At 40.6% G+C, this 14,834-nt stretch overlaps 1 protein-coding gene across 3 annotated transcripts in view; it reads right to left on the bottom strand.

The window, feature by feature from the left end:
• Positions 1-14,834, bottom strand: part of LOC139443108 (protein stum homolog) — a 92,848-nt gene that overhangs the window by 5,639 nt on the left and 72,375 nt on the right. Inside the window, exons 2-3 of one of the 3 annotated variants that reach the window (XM_071224050.1) lie at positions 2,808-2,981; positions 1,735-1,809 (exon numbers count right to left, since the gene is read on the bottom strand). In XM_071224050.1, the coding sequence (XP_071080151.1) occupies positions 1,763-1,809; positions 2,808-2,981 (221 nt within the window). In that variant the 3' untranslated portion in view covers positions 1,735-1,762. The remainder of the gene's footprint in view (positions 1-1,734; positions 1,810-2,807; positions 2,982-14,834) is intronic. The other 2 variants (XM_071224051.1, XM_071224049.1) reach the window with 2 other exon arrangements.

A 14,834-nucleotide genomic window follows, 5' to 3' on the forward strand; every position in this document is an offset into this window, starting at 1 on the left:
CGTGGGCTGTATACTTCCCAGGGTGTGAGAATGCAATTGGAATTTACCAAAATCCACTACTGCTACTACTACTATTACTACAACTACTATTACTACAACAACAACTACTACTACTACAACCACTAGTACTACCACCACTACTACTACCACTACTACTACTATTACTACGACTACCACTACTACTACCACCACTACTACTACCACTACTACTACTACTACTACTACTACTACGACTACCACTACTACTACTACTACTACTACTACTACTACTACTACTACTTCTACTACCACATGACAGAACATGACCTACAGTGTTGTTATCATAATATATCGTGGAAGAAGGAGTCTGGTACATGTAAGCGGCTCAACTGCCATTACAAAGTGACTGAATGCTGTTCATTGGCTTGAAAGACCTGATGTTCTCGGGTATTTATGAGGTTGACAAATGGAAGAAAGTTTACGTTAACTGACGATAAATACCACCTTGTTACTACACTGTCATCACACTAACCCGAAGATCGAGTTGATAGTTATATACCTGACAGGCATTACGTGCCGAGTTTCACGAACACTATCAGTTAAAAATGTATTGCAGTTTATGTCAAAGATTTAGAATCTTGTCGGGAATGTTAAATGTCCCTTGTGTTGTATGTAATGAACATGGAGGTTAACCTCGGTCCCGAAGCCTTGAGGATTGGATTTCCCACATTGGAATATGTTCGAAGCCCATCTCTGGTGTCTCCTGCCATGATATTGCGTGGCGATTTCGAAACGCGGCGTAAAACCACACACTCAAAATTACAAAGAATAGTGCATGAGACTAAAATAAAACTTCATGTCGAGGGACATGAATACATCAACTTCCAAAATCTCCATGCCGAAATCAGGAGATGTACACAGATGAAAACTGCCTATGCAAGCTCAACTCAGTCGGAGTAAAAATAGTTAAAATATATTATTTAATTCATTCCAAGTGCTTCCAACTGTGTGACGACACTGAACAAGAACTTGACGAGCCAACGTTTTAACCATTAGACGGGGCACAAAAGAGTGGCCCAGTTGACTGAGGTGCCGGAATTCGCTGGTCCTGTTTCTTGGTTTGTCAGCACCACATCCGCGCTCGTGGGTTTCATCAAAGTAGTAGTATATCTGCATCACTTCGGGCTTTCCTCACAAATGTAGCTGACACGGCTCGATATAACTGAAATACTGTTCAAAGCGGCGTTAAACCCGACTCACTCAATCACTAACTGAATCATTACACTACCTGACTACACTTTAAAGCACAACATGTTTTATTCACAGCAAGAGTAATACTCTGGAGACAAAAAATAATGTCGGCAAAAATAATACAGCAGGGCAAAGGAATGTTGGCATATGTGAAGCGGGCGTTTCGTTACGTCAGGTTCGTCACGATATGGCTGAAATATTGACGATGTGACGTTAAACTTTAACTCACTCACTCACGTTACGTCAGAATATGCCGAATCATTAAACCGATTTCTCCTACCTTGCTAAGGTATAACGGGAACACAAATAAGCCCTATGTGCTAAAGAAAACTGTAAGATAAAACGAATGCCAATCTTGTTAAGCCACACGTGTTGTTCTGTCACCAGAAGATGAAGAGGAAGTATGCATCGTCTCCCCAGCTGGGAGCCCGCGTGGGTCGGTAATAGATCGCTAAAGAGTTCGTTAGTCAGGACATGCTTGGTCTTAAAGGGACATACACCTACATCTTTCGGCTACAAATTACAGGTTCCTTTAAACCATTGTGGTTTCTCTTCCATCCTTCTCCTTAGATTCATCTTCTGAGCAAAGAAAGCAAAATCAAGATGATTGGAAAATTGAGTAGGTTAAGTTGAAACAACACTTTTGTCGAGGAGTTCTGGTTAACGATGTTTCACAGTAAAAGGATACACTATGGTGTTTATCTGCACACATGGAACATCAATAACAAAAAACGTCTATTTACAGAACGACATGTATATTACATGAAACAAACTATGGGAAACGGTTGTTCATATCTACGCAGGTACTACGTGTTTCCACGCTATGTCTAAATTTACTATAATATTTCAAAATGCATTCTAACTAGTCACAGATTAGACATAACCACAGAAATGAATATTAACACATACCCTCAACCACAAACAACAACAAAATACATTATTGATCTCCAGGACACAGAGGGTTGTCGATAAGTATGTTTCCTATCACGGTAACAAGACAGGCATGGCCCCTGCTTACTAGCTGTCGAGTGTTGTTTTGTGGCCCATGTCTACCAAGCGACCTGAGAAATAATCAAGTAAGGGACAGGCACCCAGAAACTGATATCATGATCAGCGATCTCCCCGCTTCACCCCAGGTCCCGACCCCCATTATGGCCGCCAATTATGAGTATCGGGTGTTGGGACCTAGTCTGTCCCCGGATACCCACGGTTTTACGCCGCTTTTGGCAGTTCTCCAGCAATATCACCGACCCCCAAAATGCCCTACTGCCCCTCACAATCACAGGAGTACGCGAGTAATGAAGGATGTGTCACGCCGCCTTCAGCAATATCCCAGCAATGTGGAGGCATGGGGGTCGGGCGTTGAGGGTGGACATGTTTGGGATTCGATCACGGGCTTCGGCTCAGCGACCCAATGTTATAACCACTAAACCTCCCATAAAACTTTGAAGATTAATACATCTAGTTATCATGTTCTAATATGAACGTAAAGTTAAGTGTTACCGCTATTAAATGAGGTAAATATGTATATATCTGTTGCCGCCAAGAAGTGCATGAAGCCGGGATGTCTGACATACTTGCGATCTGGACGAAGTTCATCCCCCAGATAATGCTCCACACCCAGCCGACTATGATGATGAAAGATGCCATTTGTAGAAGTGCTGACAAGATGTTTAATCCGAATGCTTTTATTGGCTTGTCTATCCTCGTCTTTGCTCCACATAACACAGAGAAGGCCGAGATGATTGTACCTGGAACAGCAGAGGGGACATCAAAACTAGTGACAAATGTTTGTTTGTTGTTTAACGCCGCAATATTCAAGCTATATGACTGAGGTCTGTAAATAATCGAATTTGGAGCAGACAAGTCATTGATTGACATCCTGAGCATCGATCTACGCAATTGGATACGATGACATGCGAGCCAGATCACCTGGTCCCGTTAGTCGCCTCTTACGCCAAGCATGGGTTGTTGAGGACCTATTCATTTATTGTCATTTATGTTCATAATTAGACAGGATGAGAGAATATAATGTGACGTATCACCCAGACAGAATTGCATTCAAAATGTTCTATGAGCCACGCGTCAGCTACCGAGATGTGCTTGTGTTGGTATACCAAAATGAAAGAAAATGAGGAACTGTAGTGTCTGGACTCTCCTAAATCCTATATTGACATGGTAAAGTATGACAAAGTTGTTTTTAGTAATACTATGATCGTATTTTTTTTAATTGGAAGGTACGTTGTGGTGTGTTGAGGTGTGTTGCGGTAGGGTATGGTGTTATGTGGAAATGTGCGGTGCCATGCGGTGTGGTGTTGTGCTGCTTTGTTGTGCTCTGTTGTGAGATGAGGTGTGGGGCGGGGCGGGGCGGGGCGGGGCGGGGCGGGGCGGGGCGGGACTGTAAGTTAGAGTACGGTGTAGTGTTTTGCTGTGTGCTGTAGTCTTGTATAGTGGCTTGCGTTGCGTTTGGATGCCGTGTGGAGTTGTATGGTGCGGTGCGGTACGGTGTGGCGGAGAGGGGTGCGGAGCGGAGCGGTGCAGTGCGGTGCAGTGCGGTGCGGAGCAGAGCAGTGTAGTATTGTGTGGTACAGTGCAGTATGAGTGTAGTTTTGTGAAAGGTAGTAATGAAGTTTAGCTTTTTAAAAGTGTAGTAGCGTGTATCTATCACATGGTGGTGTAATGTTGTGCCACGCCGTGCCGTGCCGGGCAGCGCAATGTAGTGTAGTGTGGTGTGGTGTGGTGTGGTGTGGTGTGGTGTGTGGTGGTGTGGTGTGGTGTGGTGTGGTGTGGTGTGGTGTGGTGTGGTGTGGTGTGGTGTGGTGTGGTGTGGTGTGGTGTGGTGTGGTGTGGTGTGTAGTGTAGTGTAGTGTAGTGTAGTGTAGTGTAGTGTTGTGTAGTGTAGTGTAGTGCAGTGTAACAGTGATGTGTACTATAGTGTAGTGTAACAGTGATGTGTAGAGTAGTGTAGTGCAGTTTAGTGTAGCAGTGCTGTTAAGTGTAGTGTAGTGCAACAGTGATGTGCAGAGTAGTGTAGTGCAGTTTAGTGTAGCAGTGCTGTTTAGTGTAGTGTAGTGTAACAGTGATGTGCAGAGTAGTGTAGTGCAGTTTAGTGTAGCAGTGCTGTTAAGAGTAGTGTAGTGCAACAGTGATTTGCAGAGTAGTGTAGTGCAGTTTAGTGATGTGTAGTGTAACAGTGATGTGCAGAGTAGTGTAGTGTAGTTTAGTGTAGTGTAGTGTAACAGTGATGTGCAGAGTAGTGTAGTGCAGTTTAGTGTAGTGTAGTGTAACAGTGATGTGCAGAGTAGTGTAGTGCAGTTTAGTGTAGTGTAGTGTAACAGTGATGTGCAGAGTAGTGTAGTGCAGTTTAGTGTAGTGTAGTGTAACAGTGATGTGCAGAGTAGTGTAGTGCAGTTTAGTGTAGTGTAGTGTAACAGTGATGTGCAGAGTAGTGTAGTGCAGTTTAGTGTAGCAGTGCTGTTAAGTGTAGTGTAGTGCAACAGTGATGTGCAGAGTAGTGTAGTGCAGTTTAGTGTAGCAGTGCTGTTAAGTGTAGTGTAGTGCAACAGTGATGTGCAGAGTAGTGTAGTGCAGTTTAGTGTAGCAGTGCTGTTAAGTGTAGTGTAGTGCAACAGTGATGTGCAGAGTAGTGTAGTGCAGTTTAGTGTAGCAGTGCTGTTTAGTGTAGTGTAGTGTAACAGTGATGTGCAGTGTAGTGTAGTGCAGTTTAGTGTAGCAGTGCTGTGTGGTGGTTTGTTTGTTTGTTGTTTAACGCCGCACTCAGCAATACTACAGCTGTATGACGCCGGTCTGTAAACAATCGAGTGTGGACCAAACAATCCAGTGATGGGCATCATGGGCATTGATCGCTGCAACTGGGATACGATGACATGCATCAACCAAGTCATCGAGCCTGACCACCCGATCCCGTTAGTCGCCTCTCATGACAAGCATACGCCTGTTATTACAGGCAAACATGGGTTGCTGAAGACCAATTCTCTTTCCGGACATTCATGTAGATACGTGATGTTACGTCATTTACCCTGACACCGTGTATTTGATAACACTTTATCAATGTTTTCATCTTCTAGCATAGATTTACTATTCTGTCATTCTGCATTAAATTCAAATTTTCTGAATCAGTTTAAATTCCAAGCTTCAAATTGTCATCATTCAACTTAACAACAAGTAATGTCCCTCTCCCAGAGCTTGTCACAACATGGCCATGGCCGGAATCCAACGGCTGATTTAAGACAAAGCTGTACAATAATCACGCCCGAGCCACGCCAACAAGTGTCGATGACCTTTCCAATGCAAGCTATTAATGCCAAATACCTCCGTTAATGGAACAAGAAACCCGGCAGATGTAGATGACTCTGCTATATTCATCCTTGGCCCATAGGCCCTCGCAGAGATCTCATGAAGATCTCGTCAATGTGATGAATGCTAATCCAAGGAGCCTTCAAAGAGCGAACGAGGTCTGCATTGCAAATTCAGATTCTTACTTCCGGTTAAGAATATATCTTCGTTTGAGCATGCGCTGGAGCTGCTGCTGCGTAGAAATCTAACACGGTGTGACGGAAGAAGACTGGCATTGTGGACACATATTCCAGTCGGATGGGTGCTACACACGTTATGCCAGGATAGATGAAGAGGTCTTATTGCAATAAAGTGAGCGGGACTGTAGTGATGAATGGTCATCAGTTCAGTGAATGTCCTTCGAGGCACTTAATGCAAATTATTTTGATGACTGCGACCTGAAAAAAAGGATTAACAATCGGGACAATACCTTTTTAATAATGAATCATTTATATTTTCTAAGTGAATGTTGCTCTTTAAAACTTTCGATATGAACTTTCATTTTGACAAATGCATTGTGATACCCTTTAATTTGGAAAAGCGTGAAAACGTTTACAGGAAAATAGTGATACGGAGCACCCAACTCCAGCCGCATCTAGGCCACAGTGTAATTATAATGTTGGCAAACGTTGGAACACAGTAAATAAAATCGTTTGGACTACATTGTTCTCTTCAGTAGATTTATAACACCAAGACCTTCGTTTAGAGGTCGTCTCAATTAGGGGCCTAGTGGTTAAAGCGTTCGCTCGTCACGACTTAGACCCGGGTTCGATTCCCGACATGGGAATTTCTGGTGTGCCCCGCCGTGATATTGCTGGAATATTGCTAAAAGCGATGTAAAAACAATATCCACTCACTCACGTCTCAATTGGTGGAAAGTGCCTCACAAGTCTGATGTATGCAAAAAAATCACTGATTTGAAAGATTTGAGAGACATGCTCTTGAAACAAAACATGAACATGCATGGCTGTAGAACTATATGCCAAGGTTTGTGCAGCATTCAAGAAGTCATGTATTCATCATAATTTCAGTACTCGCTGTAACGTACGTCTCCCTTTTATTATGGTGGCGAAATATCTTGTCATTGCTAGAAATCAAAACGTCTTTAAAAATATACATGCCATTTTTCATAAATAGACTCCATGTATACAACTCATTTCATGTGAAACTAAAAGAAAAAACCCAAACACTTAGAACAAACTGACAATGCATGCATTTCTCGCTCAATCACACACATTGTCCAAAAATATCATCGCCAAAAGTTTTAGACTGTTTTAACGGTTTACCAAAAGCCATGAAATATGATACCCTATTTGCTGTCGATTAATGAACTTGTACAAAACGAATTCTTTTTACGTTACAGTCCTTTACGAACCGAATTCTCCTATTACCAATACAGCAAATACAGCTGTGCATATAGCTCTAGATGTTTCGCCGACATCACTATTTGAACCAGAATGTGCCTAATGTCTAAATAAATATTTAATGCAAATTACATCTCTATATCTAACACGAATTTAATAAACAGTTTGTTGACAATAACTTGCATAAATATAAGTAAAATACACTTTCGTTATATCATATCCAGAGGTTACGGAGCTACAACGATTCCAATACAGAGAAAAAATTCTTGTCTGCATTGGAAAAAACAAAAACTTACACATGTCTACAATCACTTTTAGTAACCCCACATTCAACACGGAATCTTTCAATATACAGTTCCATATATACTAGTCATTGTCCTCAAACATATCCTAAACTAATTATGCCGGGCAAAAGAAAGTATACATTTGAAAATTGGATTTGACAAAACAATTCCAAAATTACAACAATGCTGAAGACAGTCGCCGAAACATTGGAAATTTAGGTCCAAAACACAACTGGGATATCTGTATCAAATACATCACCGTCGAATGACCATTTCGTATATGTTTTTAGCCACCATCAAACCAGACAGTTTATTTCAATTTTATGACAAAACGAATGTTTTCTTTAAAAAGTGACAAAGTCATATTTAAATACAGAAACTAACATCGATTATCTAATGTCATGTGTCTCCTTTACGTCAACACTTATTTGACTACCTTTCAGTTGCCTCATCTCTTTCCTTATATAACATGATGTTACCCTGGACCTCCTACCATTTGGAGGGACATCACGCTTAACCTTTTACATATATGTATATAGGCTTCAGAGTCTGGTATATATATATATATAATAAAATAATAAACATCTTCTTTATATCAGTTATATGATCTGATATAAAGAAGATGATGGACTAACGTGGACTTTATTATTTTATTATATATTACATTTACACCGAGTGAACATTTACCTCATTTTTGTATATATATATGTCATATATATATATACACACACACATATATATGATATATATACGATATATATACGATATATATATATATATATATATATATATATATATATATATATATATATATATATATATATATATATATATATATATATATATATATATATATATATGAAACGAAGGACAGCCTAGAGAATGAAATGGTTTGTGAGACTGATTTCCATCGATTTCACATGAAAAATTCGTCCATGACCCCAGAAAGGAAGTCATTTTCTTGGACAACGGATCAAACGTCTACACTCCGAGATTAGTGAGAATGTGTGAACGGCCAAAAGCCATTAATGCGACATAATCTAGACCCAGGGTGAACACAATCAGCAAATAAATGTTCCTCCCGTGTGACAACATGGCTAATGTAGCTAAGAAGGATGCCATTGCTTCCGATGTAGTTTATGTTTGGTAGCCTATCAACCTTCTTAACATAACAAACAATTGATGTCATGTGGGCTTCTTAAAGTTCCCGTTTCTTTCTAATCATGAATCGAAAGAGCCATAGATTCGGATGAGAGCCGTAATGAAATATTTGCCCTTGTGTAACACGCAGACTTAAACATCTTTCAACGAGGAACTGATTTTTACATACGCATGGTCACATGTACTTGGATATATGAAATGCTAATGCTTAAGGCATTTTTTACCATTTTGAGACTTTGATAGATATGTGGAAGTTTATCGTTCACAGCGACACGTGTGGGTGAGCAAGACGTAAAGTAACGACGTGTATAAAACTACATCATTATCGTGTGTCTCTACGTAATCAATGGTCCAATATGGTATTTCACATTATATGTATTCATTTTAAGTTTCATGTTAACCTGTAACATGTTCACAACTTAATTGTCAATGTCAGTGATTTTATAGCTCGATTCTGAAGTCATGCAGGTCTGGGACGTTTACCACTCTGGTAAAAAACAAGGGCATGGGTATGGTGCTGACAAACCGAAAACCATAATCGGGGCAAACCGGGATTCGAACCCACAATGAAAGGTTTCTGGCGTGCCCAAGGGAAGTGGTTCTGCAGAGCGAATTGCGGCGCCTTAGGCGACTGGGCCTACCGCGCCACTACCATAATGAGACAAGTGGAAACCTTTAGTTCGAAGTCCTGGGAACCAGAATATACATCGAGATGTCTGTTGTTCCAGACAAGCTGAGCGCCGATATAACGATGTCTCGGTATCATAAACTTATACACAGACTTATACGATAAATTATGTTTGAAGATACGCGTTAACAGGCTTTGTACTGTACATTTACCGTTCACATTGCACACATAAGGATTTATCCTTGGTAATAAAGTTACATCGTCATAAATGATACATACGGAATTGACGAGATTCGACTGTATGGAATAGCAAAAGTTACATTCCACCAAGGGTTAACTGTAAACGTATGACGTTTAAGTGGAAGCACGTACAACCAGTAAACCATTACGATGCCTCTGCTAGAATGGTTTCCCATATGTCTTTCAGAGAAGAAAAAGATCAAAGCTATCTTTGTGTTGTCTCTGTTCCCGTTGTAGGACTGTTTGACATTTTATTACCTGGGGCTGTTGCGAAAAGAGCGTCGTTGTTTTAGCATGTAGGCGACTGTAGGCCTTTTTCCATTCAATAGCGAGGAGCAGTTTGGGAAGTGATAACACGCGACTAGACACGACCGGTAGAGATTTAGTAGCTTGATGGATGGGGGAAGTGATGGCAAAACCATCCAAAGAAAAAGTTCATTCTAACAATGGTGTTTGTTTAGTCTGGCTGGGAGAAGGTGATTGGCTTTTAATCATTTGGATGTGCAGCCTGTTTTCACTGTACTGGCATTAAGTCAGTGTTTAACAAGCGTTATACATTAGTTGTACGAATAGTAACAACACACAGTATTAAGTTGTCGATTTCATATTGGCATGGTTTGATGTCGACGTATGATTATCATTGTCATTGCTGTACTAGCAAATAGTTAAATACATAAAGCCCTTTCGAAGTTTATTTCTGCTCTTTTCTAAATGTATAAGCCCCAGGTTCATTCGTGTGGTATCTAGGCTCCATGGTGTGGTATCGAGGCTCCAAGGTCTGGTATCTAAGCTTCATCGTCTGATATCTAGGCTCCAAGGTCTGGTATATAGGCTTCATGGTCTGGTATCTAGGCTTCATAGTCTGGTGTATAGGCTTCATGGTCTGGTATCTAGGCTTCAAGGTCTGGTGTATAGGCTTCATGGTCTGGTATCTAGGCTTCATGGTCTGGTGTATAGGTTTCATGGTCTGGTATCTAGGCTTCATAGTCTGGTATCTAGGCTTCAAGGTCTGGTGTATAGGCTTCATAGTCTGGTATCTAGGATTCATGATCTGGTGTCTAGGCTTCATATCTTATTATGTAGGCTTCATGGTCTGGTATCTAGGCTTCATGGTCTGGTATATAGGCCTCATGGTCTGGTATATAGGCCTCATGGTCTGGTATCTAGGCTCAATGGTCTGGGCATCACAGTCTGGTATCTTGGCTTCACGGTCTGGTATCTAGGCTTTATGGTCTAGACTTCATGGTCTGGGTTTCATGGTCTGGTATCTAGGCTTCATGGTCTGATATCTAGGCTTCATGGTCTAGAATCTAGATTTGTTCTCATAGTCTTCAAACCTCAAATTGCATCAAAATGGATTTTTGAAAAAAATACTCTTAGTACGTGGCAGGCGTCATAATATACTCTGTCATAAGTTCATAAAATATAACGACATACGACATGGCAACCGAGTTAGAAGGACCTTTGTTACATTGGTATCAGAAAAAATGTTCGTGATTTGTCACGAATATTCTTAAATCATTTATCATCGAGAAGCTCCATCACAATTAGACCACACATCATCTATCTCAGTTAGCCAGATCCATACCATGTATTAAAATAGCCGAACAAAACACGTCCACGGTGATTTCTTACGATATCGAGACTACATCCGTTTGAGAGAACGCATTTGTAATGTTTCTAAACACCTGCCCTATTACCTGTAGGCTAGTCAGGAATAGTTCCCATCTACCATTCCCCGCGCAACCTTGGGACAGGGGTTCAAGCAGCGCCCCACCCAGCGGCCACCATGATGTTTAAAGAAAATAACACCACCACACCAGTGTCTTCATTACGGTATCGCTTTAGCTTAGTTAGCGGTGTTCATGCCATGGTAAGATGGGCATAATTACCACAGGTCGCCCACTGTTTGACACAATCACCACACCTTTGATGAAGGTAAAGTTCTGGCAGAACCTTGACTGTAATCTTGGTCACTGACGTACTGACGTATGGTTTATGAATTGGCTTACTTGGCAAAACCGTATTGAAGTTCAGAAGTACAGATATTGATTGACATTCATGCAGACTGGTATGTTTATATGCTGGTCTGGTTTCTTTACTTACCGCCCACTTGAACATGTTGTCGGATAGTAGGTCTTTAGAAACAGAGAGAGAGAGAGAGAGAGAGAGAGAGAGAGAGAGAGAGAGAGAGAGAGAGAGAGAGAGAGAGAATGAATACATGGTAATAAACTGCAGAATATGTAGTTTCATAGTTAACACTTATCTCATCTACCCTCTGCATCGCTGCGGCACGATGATTATGTTCACATGATTTACTGAATTATTACTAACCGAGGTCTGACAAACTCCGTGCCATGCATATGTATTCGGCTTCCACTGGCTTGATGAAGCTAACGAGAGAGAGAGAGAGAGAGAGAGAGAGAGAGAGAGAGAGAGAGAGAGAGAGAGAGAGAGAGAGAGAGAGAGAGAGAGAGAGAGAGATTATTTATGGAACTGGGTTTTAATTGAGATGTGCGGCACATTTAACACGAGTGATCTTCAACAGAGCTATCGGGGTATGTCACGTTCAACGGAGTCAACCAAACATTTGGTGATAGTGGTTGAAAGGCTGAAGTAGTGGTGGACGTTGGTGTCGGTGACAGTTCAGGGTGAAAGTGTGACAGATTCAGCAAACGCGATCTATATATATATTTTTTTTAATTTGAAGTTTACACGATAAATGGCTTTTCAATTGGACGATAGATCAGTCATGTTACCGCGAAATTGACGTTCATAAGTGCATGAACGACACAATTTGACATTCATACGTTTTTCACGTGACCGTGTTCTTGTAATGACGTAAACACTGACGGACTAATTCTACATTCCTTGGGAAAACCATGGGAATTCCGAAGCACGAATACATACAGAAGCGATCTTTCTGATCATTTAGACCCTTTAATCTTAAACTCAGCGTTTCAGTATAAATTGAGCAACGTCAGAGAGTTCGACTGCATGATCGTTTACGAATATCTTCGCTACGACCGAACCTTAGTGAACAAAACGAAGAAATGCATATCCACACTATCGAAGTATCGACTCGATCCATGTCTTAGCTGACAGTGACAGTCTACAGCAATCTATGAATTTACGTCATGTCTAATTAACACATCTCTAATCACCTTTCAATGATCGACCAGTTGATCAATGATGACTAAAACATGTACCGCCACAGGTTCATGAACAACTTCCGAAATCTCTCCCGACACGTTTATCGTGTCGGCCATTTTGACGTCTTGTACTTGATGTAAATGTATTACGACTCGCTGTCATTGTGACTGACTTACCGAGGTAGTTCTTATCAGACATTTCTTATGAGGATATATTTTGAATACATGTGTTGTTCCCGTAGAGCATGTGGAGCATGCATATTTTCATGTCACCTCTCGTTTTGAGGAACTATTTTTTCCGCGATACAGCTGGTTGTTGTATGGCTGTCAGTGTAAACATGAAGTCATACGTTCTAAATAAAGCGTATAAATCTAGATCCTTGGAGGTACAAAATAGTGATACAAAAATTTATAAGAATTGACATTGTGAACGCAAGCTCCGACGTTCATACAGATTGACCCTCACTCTATAAAGGTTCATACTCCAATGAACTCACACAAAGTGAATGTCAATTCTTAACTGACATTGTGAAGCGGAGCTGCGTTCAAAATCTCAACATATTAACCAAGCTCCCACGTTCATACAGTTTGGCCCTCACTCTATAAAGGTTCATACTCCAATGAACTTACACAAAGTGAATGTCAATTCTTAACTGACATTGTGAAGCGGAGCTGCGTGCATATCTCAACATATTAACCATGCTGCAAACGCAACAGCGTGAAATAACTTCCATACATACAAAGGTGCATTTTAGCGATTCTCAAAGCGATTTGTAAGCTGAACTAATAGAAAGAGACACGATCATACAATTGTAAGTCATCAAATCAATAGGTTGACATCAATGTTTATATTTGTTATCATTTAACCCGTTTCATTCGATTTTCTGAATGATGTATTATCTGTTCCTCTTGAGTGCGTGGTGAAAGTCCATCGTCAAAAGTTCGATACTTACTGGTAATCAGATTATTCCCAACATGTCGTTGGCTTTTTGTAATCCTAGTCTCGCGAATCTAAACTGATGGTCAAAAGAAAGTATACCGAGTGTGTTTTTCACATAATTGAAAATATAACCATCACTCATTCCTGCAACTGTTTGTAAAAAAGCGATCCCTGGCTGGGTAATTTTGTGTTAAAATATATTGGTAGATGAAGTCTGGGGAAAGAAATGAATTTGTAACATCATGACGCCTACCATGTTTGAAATGTTTGAAAAGTCGACTTTATTGATTTTCTCAGTGTATTGTGCACACAAAAAAATCATATTTCAAAGTTTTAAATCAAATTATATTTTTAAAAATGCAACTATGTAGACGTGTTCTTGGGAGCTGATTAAGCGCGAGCACTGTTACATTTTGGATATAATATCGTTCAAGACACTAACAAACGAATTACTTTTAATCTCAATATGTCGATTAAATGTCTGCCTCCTGATTACCCCATTGACAAACGTTTACAATGGGGTGAGATGTGTGGGTTTATAAAAACCGTTCGATACAATATATGTGGGGAGATACTGAGCGGAGAGGTAAAGATGATGGCTTCACTTTCCAAACCTCCTGTGGTAGAGACAGGATCCAGGGTATTTATCCTAAAAGAGATAATACACTGGCAAAGCGAGGATGATATAATCTGTTTAACATGGGGTTGCATGCTTGTCGTCCTTTGTGTTCCAACGACGACAAACACTGCAACGTCTACCATTGCCGATGCCATTGCTGACGCTATTACCTTACACTTTTGCATTAACTACATGTCTAAGGCAGATCAAACATAATTTGATATGACAATATTATTCATTATTTAAACACTGAGATATACTGTATTATTTCAAGGAAAGGTAAACTAACATCCTTCAATGAAAACAAACCTGCGTATACTTCTTTATGGCAAGCACGTGGCGAAGTCAGATATTTTACAAGATTATTATGTAAATATCTAAATCATGTCAGGCAAACGGGATCTTACGCTCTAAAGGAGACTCCAAAACTAATTTGATCGGGATGAAAAAATCAGGGATATTGATTTTCACAATTTATTGAGTAGATTGAGGGCATGAGGCTATTGATATGAAACACACGTCCTTGCAACCAGGCACTCTGCATGCCAGATCTTTCTCCCCACAAACCAAGAAGAGCCTCCTCGGTGAGATGCAGTCCGCAAATAAAGCACAAGTTGATAGGCCATTTATGAAAAGGGAAAAGGTGGAATTTAATGCCTGGGGATATGACACCTTTTCCTCCATAAGCAGCAGTGAGTCGGGTGTAACGTCACATTTAACAGTATTTCAGTTATATGACGGCGTGTGGGATGAACCCCGGAAGTGATGCGGGCCTTATATGGGTTTGGAAATACCCACGAGCACAAGTATGGACAGATCAGGAATAGTAGACAACGGGAGCAACTCTGCAATCAAAGTTT

The sequence above is a fragment of the Haliotis cracherodii genome, unplaced genomic scaffold, assembly GCF_022045235.1.
Source record: "Haliotis cracherodii isolate W230 unplaced genomic scaffold, xgHalCrac1.p SCAF_5, whole genome shotgun sequence".
Classification (NCBI taxonomy): domain Eukaryota; kingdom Metazoa; phylum Mollusca; class Gastropoda; order Lepetellida; family Haliotidae; genus Haliotis; species Haliotis cracherodii.